General features: G+C 45.4%; 1 protein-coding gene across 1 annotated transcript in view; it reads left to right on the top strand.

Annotated features, from left to right (window-relative positions):
• Window positions 1–3,043: 3,043 nt before the first annotated feature.
• The window catches only part of LOC137435149 (beta-arrestin-1), a 154,716-nt gene continuing 140,200 nt past the window's right edge, over window positions 3,044–17,559 (top strand). The window contains exon 1 of the mRNA XM_078784631.1: window positions 3,044–3,155. Within this exon, the coding sequence (XP_078640757.1) occupies window positions 3,153–3,155 (3 nt within the window). The 5' untranslated portion in view covers window positions 3,044–3,152. The remainder of the gene's footprint in view (window positions 3,156–17,559) is intronic.

The raw sequence follows: 17,559 nt of genomic DNA on the forward strand, positions 1-17,559 counted from the left end.
TGTTATCGGATATAAAACGTTGAGCTTGCAGGTAAGCCCAGTGTTGGCTTTACAGTTAAGATAACTGGCTGAAGATCTTCGGGTAATGAGTTTCAGCCCCCTGTTGAACCGTTAAATAGCACCAGGTGTGAGACTCAGCCTGTCATCCTTCCAAGGTCGGTAAAATAAGTACCGTACCCGATTACTGGAAACAGGGGGCACTGCATCAGTGGCATAGGTGCACTCCCAGCAATGATGCAACCAACACCCACAGGCTGCATACAAAAGAATAACAAGAAAAAAAAGACATAAAATGTCATAGGTCCCGTGCTTTTACTAATGTTGCTGTACAGAGTTGAAGGTCGCCAGTCAGCCACCTTTGATCGAATTACAAACCAAGATGTTCTACATATGTATTCTCTCATATATTGTCTTTGTACCGAGTTTGAAGAAAATCGGTCCACGCATGTCGAGAAATGGTTGGGGTCACGTTTAAGAAGCAAAATGGCTGCCAGTCGGCCATTTTGGATCGGATCTTGAAAAATAAAAGACAGGCACATGGAAGCCATCATTCATGATATGTGTGCCAAGTTTGAACTACATCGGTAAATTCAAGTCCGAGAAATGGTTGGGGACGTGTTCAGCATCGGGTTTTTTACAACTAAAATGGCCGCCAGTTGGCCATCTTTATTCACATCGCGAAACAAAATGATGTGCACATGGATACCATGATGTATTGTTTTTGTGTCAAGTATGAACAAAATCGGTCCACACCCTTCCGAGATATGGTTGCAGACGGACGGACAGATGGATTGATGGACGAGACCGAATCCATAACCCCCATTTTGGACGAAGTCCAGCAGGGGCTAATGAAGCTCTTATCTCCACCTCTGAAGGCTCAGACTTCATTATGAGCAGTTGAAGGTTTCACCAAAATAATTGTTCCTGCCCTTCCTCATCCCTTTTCCTCATTTACTCTTCCTTGCTTTTCCTCTTCCAAAATAATAAACCGAGGCCATTATTGTTAATTAAGCCAAAAATTATCTGAAACAGAGAGGATCTGTTCAGGTGGCTGGTAGGATGGCTTCGAGGTAAGCACACTCACCTCCAAGCTCTCTCTTTCAATCTGTGTGCCGTCCCTTGGATGGATGTTAAACTGGGCGTCCCGTCTACCGGCATTCGTTGGTGGACGGTAAAGATCCCATGGTATCCTTAATGAAGAGCGGACATCCCCCGGCTAACCCCATCATAATGTTGGAATAACAGTGGCCATTATAAGAAGAAATGGAGAAGACAGGATTTATTCAGGAGAGTGATCTGAGGGAGTATTCTGATGAAAGACGGAATGATAGTGTTGTGGAAGTGGTTCATAGGGGTTAATATTAAAAGCTGAGCAATAGTTATTTACATATTGTATGTATTAGCATAAGAGTGAGGCAATTATGCATCGATATTTGTATAGAAAGCTGTAGCCTTCCCACCTAATGTGTGTTTTTTTGTTTGTTTGTTTTGTTGTATACAAGATCGAGGCTCGTGTGAGAGTGAACATCAATCACAAAAAAAAAAAGGATCACACAAAACATACAATAATGGGAGCGGGAGACAAGATGGGGAGAGAAAGGGAACAACTCAAGTACAACAGCAGAGAACAGGGACATCAGGAGATCTGTGGGCGGGGGGGTGGAGGAGAAGGGGCAGGAGAGGGCTTGGGGGAGGAGGCATGGGAAGGGGGAGGGGGGGTGGGAGAGGTATAAAACACATGGACACTGCTCGGACCTCCAGGAAAGAAGTCGGTATTTCAAAAAAGTGGATCTGGGGTGAATTAACGGGGGAAGAAAAGATCAAAGTTTTGGATGGTGGAAGATGAGAGATGGTAGTGAACAGCTGTTTTAAAGACCTGGAGGGAGGAGTGGGGTTGAAGAGAGTGAGGGAGTTTGTTCCAGAGGCGGGAGAAAAGAGGAATGAAAGAGTGAAGGTGAGCAGAGAGTCTTGATTTTGACAATTTCACCATAAGAGGGTTGCTGTCAGATCTTGTGCGACCTGCAGGAATATTTGGGGGACAGAGCACAGATAGAGCTGGGGGAGGTAGGCTGGATAGGAGTCGGCAGAAGACAGAAAGACCACCAACCTGCCTGCGGTGAGTAAGTGAAAGGTCTTCACAATCAGCTTCGTCGCGGGAGATTCCAATGATTCTGAAAGCTTTGGTTTCAACAGCGTGAAGCCGAGCTAGGTGTGAGGCAGGAGCACCGGCTCAGAGGGGAGAACAGTATTCCATTGAGCTGCGGATGAAAGCCTTGTATGTGCTGAGGAGCTCAGGTGTGCCAAGGAAGGACTTCACACGACGGAGGATGCCCAGTCGGCGACTGGCTTTGGAGGCCAGCTTGGAAATGTGGTTTTCCCAGGAAAGATCATGGCAGATAGTGAGACCCAAAAGCTTGAGTGACAGAACTTCTTGGAGACGATTGTTGAGAAAATAGATGGGAGGGTTGTCCAGTCGGTCTTTTCGGAGACATCGTAAGAGTGTGAGATTTGTCAGGATTGAAAGACATGTTCCACTTGTTTGACCAGTCTGTGATTTTGTCCAGGTCTGCAGAGAGTGAGGAGGCTGCAGACTGCCGATCTGAGGGATTAAAATTGCTTTTCCCTTAAATTCCTGATTAATGTACTTTCCTTTGTCATCTGTCCGACATGTGTTTTAAGAGAGAATTCTGCCTCACACAGGCACAGGTTTTGGTGGGAGGGTGAGTCCCAGATATTTTCCCTGAACACTTGAGGATGGGTCAAGAGGCTCAGGGAAGGGGCTCCCCCCTGATTAATGGCTAAACGACCAATATGTGCCACAGGGTGTAGCCAAGTGACGGAATATGATGGGGCGTGCACCAAAGGGATAAAGATGGGTGCAATGCAAACGGGGGCCGGAAGGATATGCACCTTGGTCTACGTTGTGGAAGCTTTTCTCTTTGTGCACGGTCTCACTTCAGACACATCCTGCCACATCAGCACTTCCCCACCCAAAGCCTGCAGTCCTGCCAGTAATCTCCTGAGGTCCCACCTGCAGCTCTCCTCCATCGTGCCTGCCTGAATACGATCTGACCTCGGCACAAGACCGAACTTGCTCCCCGCCATCTCACATCTTTCCCTCTGGGACTTGCTGTACTCGAACGAGCACATCGATGGTATTTTCAGTCTAGTCTTGGTGTGTCTTGAGGTCTTATCGTTAGCTAATCATGGACCTATCGTACGACCCCCCATGCATGTAGTCTATAATAGTTGTATAGTAATTGTACAGCCATTGATTAATTTCGTTATCCCTCCCCTGTTAAGAGACTTTGCAAAGTAAATGGGTCTCTGTCGAGTGATTTGAGCTGCCCTGATCATAAGCCACAGCATGGCTCTTGGTCATCCGTGAAAAGACCGATTGTGTTCAGGAGCGACTGGCGTCCCAGACAAGATGTACCCCCGCATCCGGCGCAGCAAAACTGCTCATGCCGCCAATCAGTGCTGGGCATGAGGAACGTACCAGCACGTTGCTCTACCGGCTCAACCATTTCACCAAAGTGCGGTGGAGAGGCATCTAAGCCCTCCACTCTCGTCGGGGCGTCTGAACCGGCATGACCACTTTAATCGTGGTTCGTCGGGATTCGGACAGGGAACTGGCCCGGTCCAGCCGATTGTAACATTATTTCATGTTTCCACGACAGGTTTGACTGGTGACTGAATGTCACCTTTCAAGGAGGTCCATGATCTGGTACCTCCTGTTGTCACTGGACCAGACCTTCGTTTGTCAGACTTGATTATTCGTAAGAATTTTATGTAACTCGTTTCAAATTTCCAAGCTATCTTGTCCCCTTGGATGAAGGCATTGTAAATATTGATGAAAAGTCACTTGTGTTCTTTACCAGTGCTTGCAGGGCTTCTTTTTCCGGTGTCTATTCTTCCTGAACCAACACCATGGTCCAAATGAAATTACCCATATTAATAATAATAGGGCAGATGCGACGAACGCGACATCGCAAATCTTGGGCATCACTCCTTCCTCGACAGCATGATTCTGGAAAATCCATGGAAAATAGACAAGGGCAGGTACAAGACAAATGTTTATTTCATTTGAAATTAAACTAAACAATATTTTTACAACTAGTACACCCGCTCACTACGGCAGCAGAAAAAGGGTCATTCCTCTTTGGGGTATGTAGATTGCAGTAGATCTATGGTCGGATCTCAAGAACATTGGGTGTGTGTTCATTTACCAAGTTTCTTGTCAAGAGATCGCCAAATGGTTTAAGCATTTGAGCAAGCACTCCATCCAAAACAGTTAAGGAATGGCTGGCTTGGCCAGCGCTAGCTAGCTGCTTGGTAAAGGAGCACAACCTGAGCTTGTCCCTTTCAGTTTCGTATCAAACAGCAGGAGCAAGTTTCAAAAGTTCGCTACGAAAAATGTCACGGTGGCGGCAGAAAGGGCCATGTTATTAACCCAGCATATGTGGGTTATATAGAGCACAGTAGATCTTTGCTCAGTTCTGCAAGTAAACCTAACTTCACGGATGTCGGGATTCCTCCAAATTTCTTCCTTTAGTGTTATAAAGAGCATTAGCGACTGTTTAAAAAGCTAAGCATATGTGTTTGAGGTTTATAATATTTTTACTTCCTGCAGAAGCTGTTGCTCCCACGGAAACGCCATTATAACTACTTGCAACGGTACCCGCCCTATGGGCGAGGCTTCAATTGTGAGGCCCAAATGAAAAGGTACAAGCGTTACGCCTAGGTCCCCCGTCGGTGAAGTGATGTGAGTTGACAAAGTGGAAGACACAAGGCGGCCATCTTGGATTTTGACGTGGCGACCCAATTTTCAATAGCGTTCTTCCTTATGCGTAGATACACCCACACACCAGATTAGAAGTTAATAGTTCGTTTATTTTTCAAGATATTTCGCTCACAAGGTTCAGAAATATATATGGTGGCGGCCATCTTGGATTTTGACGTGGCGACCCAATTTTCAATAGCGTTCTTCCTTATGCCTAGATACACCCACACCAGATTAGAAGTTAGTAGTTCATTTATTTTTCAAGATATTCCACTCACAAGGTTCAGACATACATGGCGGTGGCCATCTTGGATTTTGACGTGGCGACCCAATTTTCAATAGCGTTCTTCCTTATGCCTAGATACACCCACACACCAGATTAGAAGTTAGTAGTTCATTTCTTTTTCAAGAGATTCCACTGTCAAGGCTCAGACATACATGGCGGTGGCCATCTTGGATTTTGACGTGGCGACCCAATTTTCAATAGCGTTCTTCCTTATGCCTAGATACACCCACACACCAGATTAGAAGTTAGTAGTTCATTTCTTTTTCAAGAGATTCCACTGTCAAGGCTCAGACATACATGGCGGTGGCCATCTTGGATTTTGACGTGGCGACCTAATTTTCAATTGGGTTCTTCCTTATGCCTTGTTGCACCCACACACCAAATTAGAATTTGGTCCTTCACTTACACACGTACGCACACACGGACGGAGGGGAAAACCATAGTCCCCCTTTTGCTCCGCGGTGCGACAGGGGACAAAAATATCAGAAATTGAAGGCTTTTTATTTTAAACGATTCGTATAAACATCCGTTAAATCATATCACACGCAAATCATCAAAATCTAAACAGTATCTTACTATAATTCACCAAATGTCCCACATTCCACACAATCACGTGTACCGGTACGTATGGATGTTACGTGTGTGTGCCGTGTGTGTGGATGCTACGGACGGGTGGGAGGCCAGAAGCAAACAGGCAATGCATATACGGCGAATGCAAAAGCATGAAACCAATAAATTCCACATTCCTGTAGCACCTTCAGTCGCATGTCAGACATGGACAGCAAGTTCGTGAAGGACTTCCATGAAAAACGTACCCGTTCGCAAACAAACGGGTACGTTCACGAATAGAAACATCGATCGTGGGTCCGTGGCGAGTCTGCATATGGCGATCCGCGAAGTTCACGTTCAGAAAGTAGAAACCATCACGGCATATCTCTTTTTTAATTCCAAACAACATAACTCCAATTAATCACAAAATAAACTTTTAACAACATTGTTAATGTTTCCTTCATTGTAAAAACTACCAAATGAACAGTTAAAAGGATTTTGAGCCGATAGGTGTTTTGGCCTTGGCAAGATCGATGGAGACAGTGATCTGTTAGTGTATATACCACCCAAATAGCAATGTGGAATTCTCTCATGTCGAGATTAAATGTCTTTGAACTTTTCCCAAGGTCATTATTGACTTTTAATGATGTTTATATACGAATGATGTTTAATGATGTTTATATTGGTTTTGGGTCGTCCTTTCCGCATATCGCGTGGGATTGTGAGTTGCAGAGATGGCCATGATGGCGGGGAGGGGGTTGGAATTCTCTCAAGCAGGGATTCAACCCATATCCTTATAAAAGCTCTTTGTCCGAGGTCACAGAGTCCGATCGGTGCAGCTGATCGGTGCAGCCGTTTGTTGCAGCCGTTTGTGCGGCACCCGGCAAAACAACATCATCACAATGAGAACAATGAACATTATGTGAACGCGGATGTTATGCGGAGTCCAAACCTGAGAATGCTGGAGACCAAAGCTGAAATTGGGAAAACTAAATAGCCTATTTTACTCCTGGAGATCCCAGGATTATCCACCCAAAATATCTTTGCGATCGGTTCAGCAGTTTTTATGGTACATTCGAACGGACGGACAGACAGACGGACAGACGGACATTTGGTGAATTATAGTAAGATAAGCTATTTATACACGTTATCACTGCAAGATAAACGCCTTCGGGAAGTGGCAGATTGTTAGAATTAATATTGTTTTGTAATAACATTAACAATATGCGATTATCATTAATTTTGTTATTAAAAGCGTCTTTGGAAAAACTCCACATTAAATCTTCTTCTTCGGACAAACGCCATGATAAAGCTAATTTAACATTGATATACACCTCAACACTTACCCCATTGACGGCAATGGCGGGGAAAACCCGCTCGGGGAAGAAACCCCCCTTGGGGAAGGGGGCAAATGAATGAGCTACAACCATCATTATGTAACCCTTCGTCATCCTGTCAAGTTTGGTTGAGATTGGATAAGTAACGACGGAATGTATTGGCGTCAAACATTCATCAGACAGACAGACACGAAATGGCGTATTTTAGAATGCTTATTTTTCAAAATCCCTTTTTAAAGACAACTCTTGGAATCTTCGATTTCTCCAAAAAGTGCTTTCAGATAACATAGCCAATGTGAGAGGATTGGCCAATCAGTGGGACCTCATGAGATACCAGTGGAAGTATGGACCTACCTCGGTGAATATGAGGTTCAGGTGTCCAATAAACGATTTAACTGTTATTATATGAGAGGAAATTCCAAAGGAATGGAGGGAAAGCATTCCAGTTCCTATATTTAATCGTCCAGTTGAGGATAATAGAATATATTTTGAGAAAATGTACCAAACTGATCATGAAAAATGTACCAAACAAATATTTGAATCACACCTGATGGTTCAGTTACACCTTCCACGGCTATTTCGACCAATCGAATTCCCTCTCGAATCAAAAAACAAGACAAAGTCAACGTGGGATTCAGCACCTCGCACCTCATGTTAGCTCTTCCAATCCATCAAACAAAACGGTATTTACACCTGATTATCTCTTACAATCCTACTTACCTGCTGCCATGGTCGGAATGTCACCGAAGAAACAAAAATGAAAATGGCGGCTTGAAGTAACATCCTCACTCGGGAACACCAACTCACGAAATGAGAATTCCCATTGTGACCTCGAACAAGCAATCACCCTGACGTCACAATACACCAACGGACCCTGCCCCCACCCCCTAATTTGCATCTCTTACGTTGATCGTCGCCATCCACACGTGTATAATTATTTATTTATTTTTGCTCCGATTAATCTCTTTCGGAGAGAACCACGTGACCCAGTATTTATGAACAACGCGGTCTTTGTTCCTCCAAATCTTTTAGACGAACTAGGACAGGATTTTTTAAAACGTTCAGTTTGATAAGTTGGGACACAACAGACATGTGTGTGTTCCTTTCATTTATGTTATTCATGACAAAGCTTGTAATAAAGGTGCTTGCAGTGAGTAATGGCATGCAGTGAGTGAGTGAGTATTATTCGTTTATGTATCTTTGTGACAAGTTTGAAACATCGGGGCAATACCTCTGGCGCTCACCTGGTGGAATAAACAGAATACTGCACTGACTAAAGGTATTTTAAACCAATTTCAATGGTTGCCAGAAGACAGGGCAGCATGTCGAATCATACCAACATAATCATAAGACTTCAAAGAAACAAACAAAAAAAATACCTATTTTGGGGGGCAACCCTCCCCCCCCCCCCCCTCCCCTCTCCCTCCCCCACCCCATGTACCTCCTCAGACTCCAATTTTTCCAATGCTTTGAGCAAACGTTGGTACATCACGGATGATGAAGGTTGTGGTGAAGTTTCATCAAAATCGTGTGTGTTGGTTCTGAGAAAAAAAACAAATACCTATTTTGGGGGGCAAGCCCCCCCCCCCTAGACCACCTTAGACCCCGATTTTTTAAATGCCAGGAACAAACTTTGGTACAACCCAGGTGATAAAGGTTGTGGTAAAGTTTCATCAGAATTGCAAATGTAGTTTCTGAGACTACATTTGGAAAAACTCTGCATTAAATCTTCATCTTTGGACGAACGCCATGATAAAGCTAATTTAACATTGATATACACCTCAACACGCAACGCCATTGACGGCAATGGCGGGGAGAACACGCTCGGGGAAGAAACCCCCCTTGGGGAAGGGGACAAATGAATGAGCTACAACCTTCATTATGTAACCCTTCGTCATCCTGTGAAGTTTGGTTGAGATTGGATAAGTAACGACGGAATGTATTGGCGTCAAACATTCATCAGACAGACAGACAGACACGAAATGGCGTATTTTAGAATGCTTATTTTACAAAATCCATTTTTGAAGACAACTCTTGGAATCTTCAATTTCTCCAAAAAGTGCTTTCAGATAACATAGCCAATGTGAGAGGATTGGCCAATCAGTGGGACCTCATGAGATACCAGTGGAAGTCTGGACCTGCCTCGGTGAATATCAGGTTCAGGTGTCCAATAAACGATTTAACTGTTATTATATGAGAGGAAATTCCAAAGGAATGGAGGGAAAGCATTCCAGTTCCGATATTTAATCGTCCAGTTGAAGATAAGAGAATATATTTTGAGAAAATGTCCCAAACTGATCATGAAAAATGTACCAAACAAATATTTGAATCACACCTGATGGTTCACTCACACCTTCCACGGCTATTTCGACCAATGGAATTCCCTCTCGAATCAAAAAACAAGACAAAGTCAACGTGGGATTCAGCACCTCGCACCTCATGTTAGCTCTTCCAATCCATCAAACAAAACGGTATTTAAACCTGATTATCTCTTACAATCCTACTTACCTGCTGCCATGGTCGGAATGTCACCCAAGAAACAAAAATGAAAATGGCGGCTTGAAGTAACATCCTCACTCGGGAACACCAACTCACGAAATGAGAATTCCCATTGTGACCTCAAACAAGCAATCACCCTGACGTCACAATACACCAACGGACCGTGCCCCCACCCCCTAATTTGCATCTCTCACGTTGATCGTCCCGATCTTCACGTGTATAATTATTTATTTATTTTTGCTCCGATTAATCTCTTTCGGAGAGAACCACGTGACCCAGGGTTTATGAACAACGCGGTCTTTGTTCCTCCAAATCTTTTAGACGAACGAGGACAGGATTTTTTAAAACGTTCAGTTTGATAAGTTGGGACACAACAGACATGTGTGTGTTCCTTTCATTTATGTTATTCATGACAAAGCTTGTAATAAAGGTGCTTGCAGAGTGAGTAATGGTGCACGGTATTATTCGTTTATGTATCTTTGTGACAAGTTTGAAACATCGGGGCAATACCTCTGGCGCTCACCTGGTGGAATAAACAGTATACTGCACTGACTAAAGGTATTTTAAACCAATTTCAATGGTTGCTCGAAAACAGGGCAGCATGTCGAATCATACTAACATAATCATAAGCCTTTGAAGAAACAAACAAAAAATACCTATTTTGGGGGGCAACCCCAAAAGTATGCAGACACCCCTTCTAATTCGTGAATTTGGCTGTTTGAGCCACACCCATTGCTGCCAGGTATATATAATCAAGCACACAGCCATGCAATCTCCAGAGACAAACATTGTCAGTAGAATGGGCCAAACTGAAGAGCTCAGTGCCTTTCAACGTAGCACCGTCATGGGATGCCACCTTTCCAACAAGTCAGGTCGTCAAATTTCTTCCCTGGTCAACTGCAAGTGCCGTTATTGTGAAATGGAAACGTCTAGGAGCAACAACAGCTCAGCCGCGAAGTGGTAGGCCACACTAGCTCACCGAACGGGACTGCCGAGTGCTGAAGCACGGAAAAATCGTCCGTCCTCGGTTACAACACTCGCTACCGCATTCCAAACTGCCTTTGAAAACGTCAGCACAACAACTGTTCGTCGGGAGCTTCATGAAATGGGTTTCCTTGGCCGAGCAGCCGCACACAAGCCTAAGATCACCATGCGCAATGCCTAGCGTCGGGTGGAGTGGTGTAAAGCTCGCTGTCATTGGACTCTGGAGCAGTGGAAACGTGTTCTCTGGAGTGATGAATCACGCCTCACCACCTGGCAGTCCGACGGACGAATCTGGGTTTGGTGGATGCCAGGATAACTCTGCCTGACTGAATGCATAGTGCCAACTGTAAAGTTTGGTGAAGGAGGAATAATGGTCTGAGGCTGTTTTTCATGGTTCGGGCTGGGGCCCTTAGTTCCAGTGAAGGGAAATCTTAACACTACAGCATACAATGACATGCTAGATGATTGTGTGTTTCCAACTTTGTGGCAACAGTTTGGGGAAGGCCCTTTCCTGTTTCAGCATGACAATGCCCCCGTGCGCAAAGCGAAGTCCATACAGAAATGGTTTGTCGAGATCTGTGTGGAAGAACTTGACTGGCCTGCACAGAGCCCTGACCACAACCCCATCGAACACCTTTGGGATGAATTGGAACGCCGACTGCGAGCCAGGCCTAATCGCCCAACATCAGTGCCCGACCTCACGAATGCTCTTGTGGCTGAATGGAAGCAAATCCCCACAGCAATGTTCCAACATCGAGTGGAAAGCCTTCCCAGAAGGGTGGAGGCTGTTATAGCAGCAAGGGGGGGTGGGGGGGGGGGGACAAACTCCATATTAATGCCTATGATTTTGGAATGAGACGTTCGACGAGCACATACGGGTGTGATGACTGGGTGTCCACATACTTTGGCCACATAATGTGTGTGTGTGTGTGTGTGTATATATATATATATATATATATATATATATATATATGTATATATGTATATGTATGTATGTATGTATATATGTATATGCAAAGGTGGGCGGTCCGCTTCGAAAGTCCGCTTATCCGCTTATCCGCTGCAGCGGACTAACGTTTTCGAAGCGGATAAGCGAATCGGAACAACCCCCGGAAACCGAAGCGGATAAGCGTAAGCGGACTACCGAAAAATTAAAGCGCATCGCGATTCGCCAAATCAGCTGTTAGCCTGAGCCGTTACTCTAGAATTGTGAATATTTATTTAAGTGAATAATAAGTGAAAACTGAATATTTTATTGGACGCTAGAGCGGCAATAACGTCAAGATGGAGAGATTTCTGACTCTCCAGCCCAGCGGCAGTGCCAGGGACAGGCACACGAGCGACGCAAACCAGCAGTCCCAGCACCCCAGCCCGGCTCGAGCAGTACGGACTACCTGTTCGCCATGGAGGAGGGGCAGCAGGAGGAGAACCTCGAGGAGAAGATCAGGGAAGAGGTCAACAACTGGTCGAGGAAGCCGCTGAGGGGGAACCCGGGGCTCTCGCTCAATCTCTTCCCGCTCGAGTTCCCTGATGTTTGGGTAACTATTTCTCAGGCATAACACGCCGCTCCCGAGCTCTGCCTCGGTCGAGCGCGTGTTCAGCTACGGGTCGGACATCCTCAGGCCTAAGAGGTCGGCCCTGGCTGCACCGAACTTCGAGGCCCTCGTCTTCATGAAGGGCAACCTCCAAATCCTCAAGAAGGCCCACGAGGTGGAGGAGGAAGACGAGGACTAGTCAACAGACTGCTAGTCTGTTGACTAGTAGACTCTCTTGTCAAAGAAAGGACGGGCAAATTGATTTTTCTTTAATGTAACTTGCATATATTCAAATTATATTTAAATTAACTGTAGAGTAGAGTAGAGTCGAGTGGAAAACTTTATTTCAATAAATTTTGAATAAATTTTATTTAAATAAAAATGTATATTTTTGATCTTAAAAGCTTTGTTTGTCTTTGTAGTAGTTAGAAATGGCTATTTCGGCTTAAAAAGCATTAAATTCCCTTTAGAAACGTCAAAAATCGCTTTAAAAACGTCGAAGCGCTTTTAAAAAATCGAATCGAAGCGGATAAGCGGATAAGCGGTAAGCGGACTAAGATTTTCGGCCGCTGAAGCGGATAAGCGAATCGGACTACACGGGCTGGCGGAGCGGATAAGCGGTAAGCGGACTTAACATTTTCCGAATCGCGCCCACCTTTATGTATATGTATGTATATATGTATATGTATATTGTATATATGTATATGTATGTATATATGTATGTCGAGATCATGCCTTTTATTGTGCCTTATGTAATTGTGGTTTGCATTTAATAATGGTTGCTTTGTGAAAAGGATTAAGCTTACTATGTTCCCTCTTGCTTTGAACTATGTTTTATTGTCCAACTGTGCCAAGGAATGTAGAAAGATAGTGAAACTGCTTGCTCTGTTAGACCCCCTCGTGAAAACGCGTCTGTCTGTCCTTGACCAAAGGCCAGCATGGAAGATAAGTTTTGAGAATGTCACAGTGGTCTTTCTCCCGCATCTTACCCTTTGCTCATGCCAAAGAAGATAGGGTCTCGGTGGGAGATGTCTAGCCAGTTTTCCTTTGTCCGTGCTCATTTTTCAGCGGAGATTTTTTGTATAATTTTGTGTATATAAAGAAACTCTGGGTTGCCAATTTTCTAGGAGTGTATGGAGCCATGCTGTTCAATTGTGAATGGTATGACTCTTACACCCTCCACAGCGCTGTGATATTGGTTCATCATTAAATCTTGTTATCCCAGGAACTCAAGATGTGGAACATGGTTCTATTCTCCTCAGTTTGGTGTCAGGAGTGGGATCCGACTCTGAGCGATATTTGGGAGGCAGACCCTGTGGAGACAGCGGAGAGGCTGGCCAGCACTGATTCGATTAACGTGAGCTTTCATACTGAGGGGTCTTTCCAAATTGAGCTCCGTTCACTCACCCAGGCTGTCTGTTTCCCATTTCGTCGTTCCGTGCTTGGATCACGAACAAAAATTGGAATCTGGTGTGTAAGTACAGGCCTATTTGGCTCGGGTAACAAGTTGTCTATTGATGAACCAAGAAATGGGGGTCAGTTAGCAAAAAGGGGGGACTTCTTGGTAAAGCCAAGAACTTCCCAGGCAGGGCAGTCTAGAGACAAGATGGAGTTGATGGGGTTGATAGTAACCAGAGAAAGTATTGGCTGCGGGCTAACGGAGGAAACCCAAGGAGGATGGCCAGGATAAGTGTTAAGCTAAGTTAAGAAGGGAGAACCCCTTTAGGAAAGCCCTGGCATGGTGATAAGTTAGACAAGTTAGAAGCGCTATACAAGCATTGACCGCGAGTTAGCGCCGCGGGAGGACCGGATTAGGGAAATATCGGCGCGGTAAACTAAAAGGCAGGATTTTTCGGTGGATGGCCTCGGGGCGCTTCCTTGCACCTTGTACGCATCACGATCTGCTTCTTGCAAATGGGGGTCGTGCTGCCATGCGCTGGGAGCGACCGCCTGGGCACATGGATGGGAAAATGTTCCGTGCACGTTAATTAAATATCTTAAGGGAGATTAAGGTATGTCGGAGTAATACTCAATCTGAAGTAAACTAGAATGATTTGAGTTCTGGAGACGGAGTGCGTGTATTCGACGCATTCGGGTGGCCGAGTCAGGCGAATAAAGGATTAAAATGAGCCAGGTAAGAAAATGATGCAACCAGCCGCATCGGGTGGTTGCACCTTTATGAAAAACTGAAGATGAGGGAAAGAATAACGTGCGGAGTTGCCGCATGGGGATGCAGCCCGTCTAGCATGGAGGCCGGCGAGATAAGCAGAAGATTGGGAGAGACCCAAAAATCCTGTGAACAGGTGCAGTTGGGATTGAGACGGACGAGTGTGGGAGAGCCGTCTGGAGAGAAAGGCGCATTATGGAACAGGAAGATGCGTGAGTACGGGGGAGAACCCTGCTATGAGGTTGCTTGGAGGATGTGTGCCCAAATGCATTGTGGGCCACTTCAACTTTCCTACACTTGAGTCGTTCATGCCTTGCCAGCAAGGTGCTTCATGCGGTGTGCTATGCGCCATGTCGGTATAGTGGTCGCCTGTGACTCCTGCCATGCAATATCATGAGGAATACATTGTTTGATAATGGAATTATAAGAGGAATGCTGAATTAACGTTGATAGTAACGTGAAGTATATTAAATGAGGCGATTGACGTGGTTGAATGTAGGATTTCAAGACAATAATGAATTTCCGGTGCCAACAGGAAGTCTTGGTCTTGTCCAATGTCCATTGTCCATACAATGAATGATGTATAGTGTGGATGAGGTCTCTCTGAATGAGGTGAATGAGGTTGTCTACAGCGGATGAAATAGAGAATGGCAGTTGCAAGATCGAGATACGGATGTGATGCGGAATGGCAGCTGGATGATGCATCGGCACATTTGTGTTGATCAATGCGCCGGACAACGGCTTTCCAGGCAAGCGATGGTGGTATGATTTAGTTATGAAAATGCATATGGGTCTCAGGGCATATAATGCGAGACAAGCTGCCCCACAGGCGGATAGGGGAAAGTATTGGAGAAGATAATGTGGGTCGAACGCTCATCCGAGGGATGAAAACGGTCGAGGTTTCAACTGTCGGCATGTGATGTGGATTGTGGCTCACACCGGGCGAATGATGTGTGGATGGGTTGCGTAATGGCTAATGCATCTTGGAGATGCATCGGTGCAAAGACACAGGGAAGGTGCTGAGAGTGGCACGGAGTACGAGTTGGTTGTGGCAGGTGAGAAGGAATGCACACCTGGAATGGAGTGTGCGAACGACGAGTGTGTGCGGTGGTCAGGTGTGTAACGAAGCCTGGGAGCGGAATGAATGTGCGGAAGGTGTGCACCAGGTAAATGGTGCTGCATGATAGAGCACGCCTCCCTAGAAAGGCTGTGGGGAAGTTATTGGTTATTTTGAGGTCCATTTCGCTCCATTTCGGATTTTAGTGAGACCCCTCTTGCAGAGGCAAGTTGTATTTTTTAAGATGACGTCTGTTTTAAGTTGTTTTGGGATTTGACTTGGGATTGCGGAATGCGTTGAATAAAGGTAAGAATGACATGTGATGCTGGCGTGTGCCATTTATGGGTGCTGAGTGTACATGACTGGTGAGCGGGCGGCATGTGTGCTGAGTCCAATCGGAAGGATGGATGGTTATGGTTTCACCCGGTCTGTTTATCTGTCTGTCTGTCCGGACACGGAGCTCTTGGGGAGAGCCAGGATGGGTTGGGGTGACCAAGATGAATGTGGACAATATATTAATTGTTTGCCATTGTGAAAATTTTGCCCTCGATTTGAGACGAAGACATATGGCATTTGCTGTCCGGCTCAGGTTGGCTGGTTTCCTCAGCTCTGGAGGATCAGAGCGGGTGGATATTTTAAGCTGATACTCCTATGACAAATGTTGATACTCCTATGTGATGCGGGGTATGTGTGTGGTGATGGTGTCTGGGGCCTCGGGGTTTGCCCCTGCCTATTTGCCGGTCTGTCTGTCTGTTACATTTGACCCTCAGAAAAGGTTTCGTGAGATTTCAGAATTGGACAGCCCATGTGTTATGACATGCTTGGGTGTCTCAAAAATTTGCTGAACAGACGTGGTGCGTCAGACAAATCGATTACATTTTCGTGGGAAAGATGATTGAGAAGGACTTCAAGGGCAGGTGGGTGGTCACCTGCTGTGAATTGTGGTGGAACATTCGAGATGTCCCCTAATACAACGAGGGGACGAATTGGTTTGTAAATGTGTTGTGCAAGTACTTTCTCTGTAGGTAGCCAAATTCTACCTGGGGTAAGTCCAGGTGGAGAGGGGAGTTGTCTCTGGTGCCTTGCTCCACGGAGCAGTCCTGGTGTTGAGTCTCATAAAATCGTGGTTAAAGTACATGTGCAAACAAAAGTGTACTTTGGTTTGTATGACTGGAAAAAAAGACAACATGGGTTTGTTTTTGGGAATGCTAGCTTGGTGGGGGTGTGAAGGTCACGGCGTGCTGGGATATCTTTGTGTACAGATGCTGGCTTGGACTGACTAGTGTGCGGGGGAAAAAGAAAACAATTGGAGCTGTTTCGGAGAAACAGTGGCTTGGTTGGAGGTTGGGATCCAGTATTCTGTTGGGAGCACGCAATCTGAACAGAATGGATTGCCATTGGCTATTTTTCAAATGATTTTATCAAAATGATGGCTCCTGAGTAAGGGGAGGGAGCAGGGGAAATATATTCACTGTAACAGGTGCATGTGATGCTGTAGGGAGGAATTGGAGGAAATCAGGTTGAATTTAAATTGAAATGAAGATTGAAAAATCCAGATGGGGCCATAACAGTGTATGGGGAAGCGTCGTTAAATGGTAGTAGGTTTAGACAGGTATTGAAAGGGTTCGTGCAATGTCATTTTGGGGGGTAACCATGCTCCAGGTGGTGGGGCAGCCGGGATACAAATGGGGGTCGGCCAATTTAAGGATGTGGATGCGCACACACCTGGAACAAGGCATGTTCCTGAAGCTTAGGTGTAAATGTTGGTTGGAAAGGGGAATGAGTTCTGGGAAAATGAATTCACTTATTGGATGTTGTTGAAATCTGTTGAAACACACACACACACACACACACACTACATACACACATCCTCCAATGATTCCACATACAGCATCATCTAAACTAACTACTGCCCTTCTAAGACTCGTGCTTCCCAGTCACCCCACCCCATCATCTAAACTAACTACTGCCCTTCTAAGACTCGTGCTTCCCAGTCACCCCTTATACTAAGCACTCCCACGTCGTTAACATCCATCTAACCTATTCTACGTCCCCGCTACCGGTATCAATGTCACTACTTGAATCTAAAGTTACCTATGGTCATTTTCTAGATTCCTATACATTAACCTAACCCTCCCGGGCTAGTTTACACAGCCACCCCATAAACCTATTGCTCATGTGCCCCAAAAATGGATGTGAGGGATGGTAGATTTATCATCCCTCTACATCACTATACCATTCGCCATCACTATTCCTAATCCATTCACTACTCTGAGCCTCTCGTGCGGTAATGCATTCTCACAGCTCGGCTTCGAAAAGCCGGCTATCCGTGCGGATGGTCAGTCTCCTGATGGTTGGGTCC

This window comes from Myxine glutinosa, chromosome 9, assembly GCF_964187855.1.
Source record: "Myxine glutinosa chromosome 9, kmMyxGlut1.1, whole genome shotgun sequence".
NCBI classification, from domain to species: Eukaryota; Metazoa; Chordata; class Myxini; order Myxiniformes; family Myxinidae; genus Myxine; species Myxine glutinosa.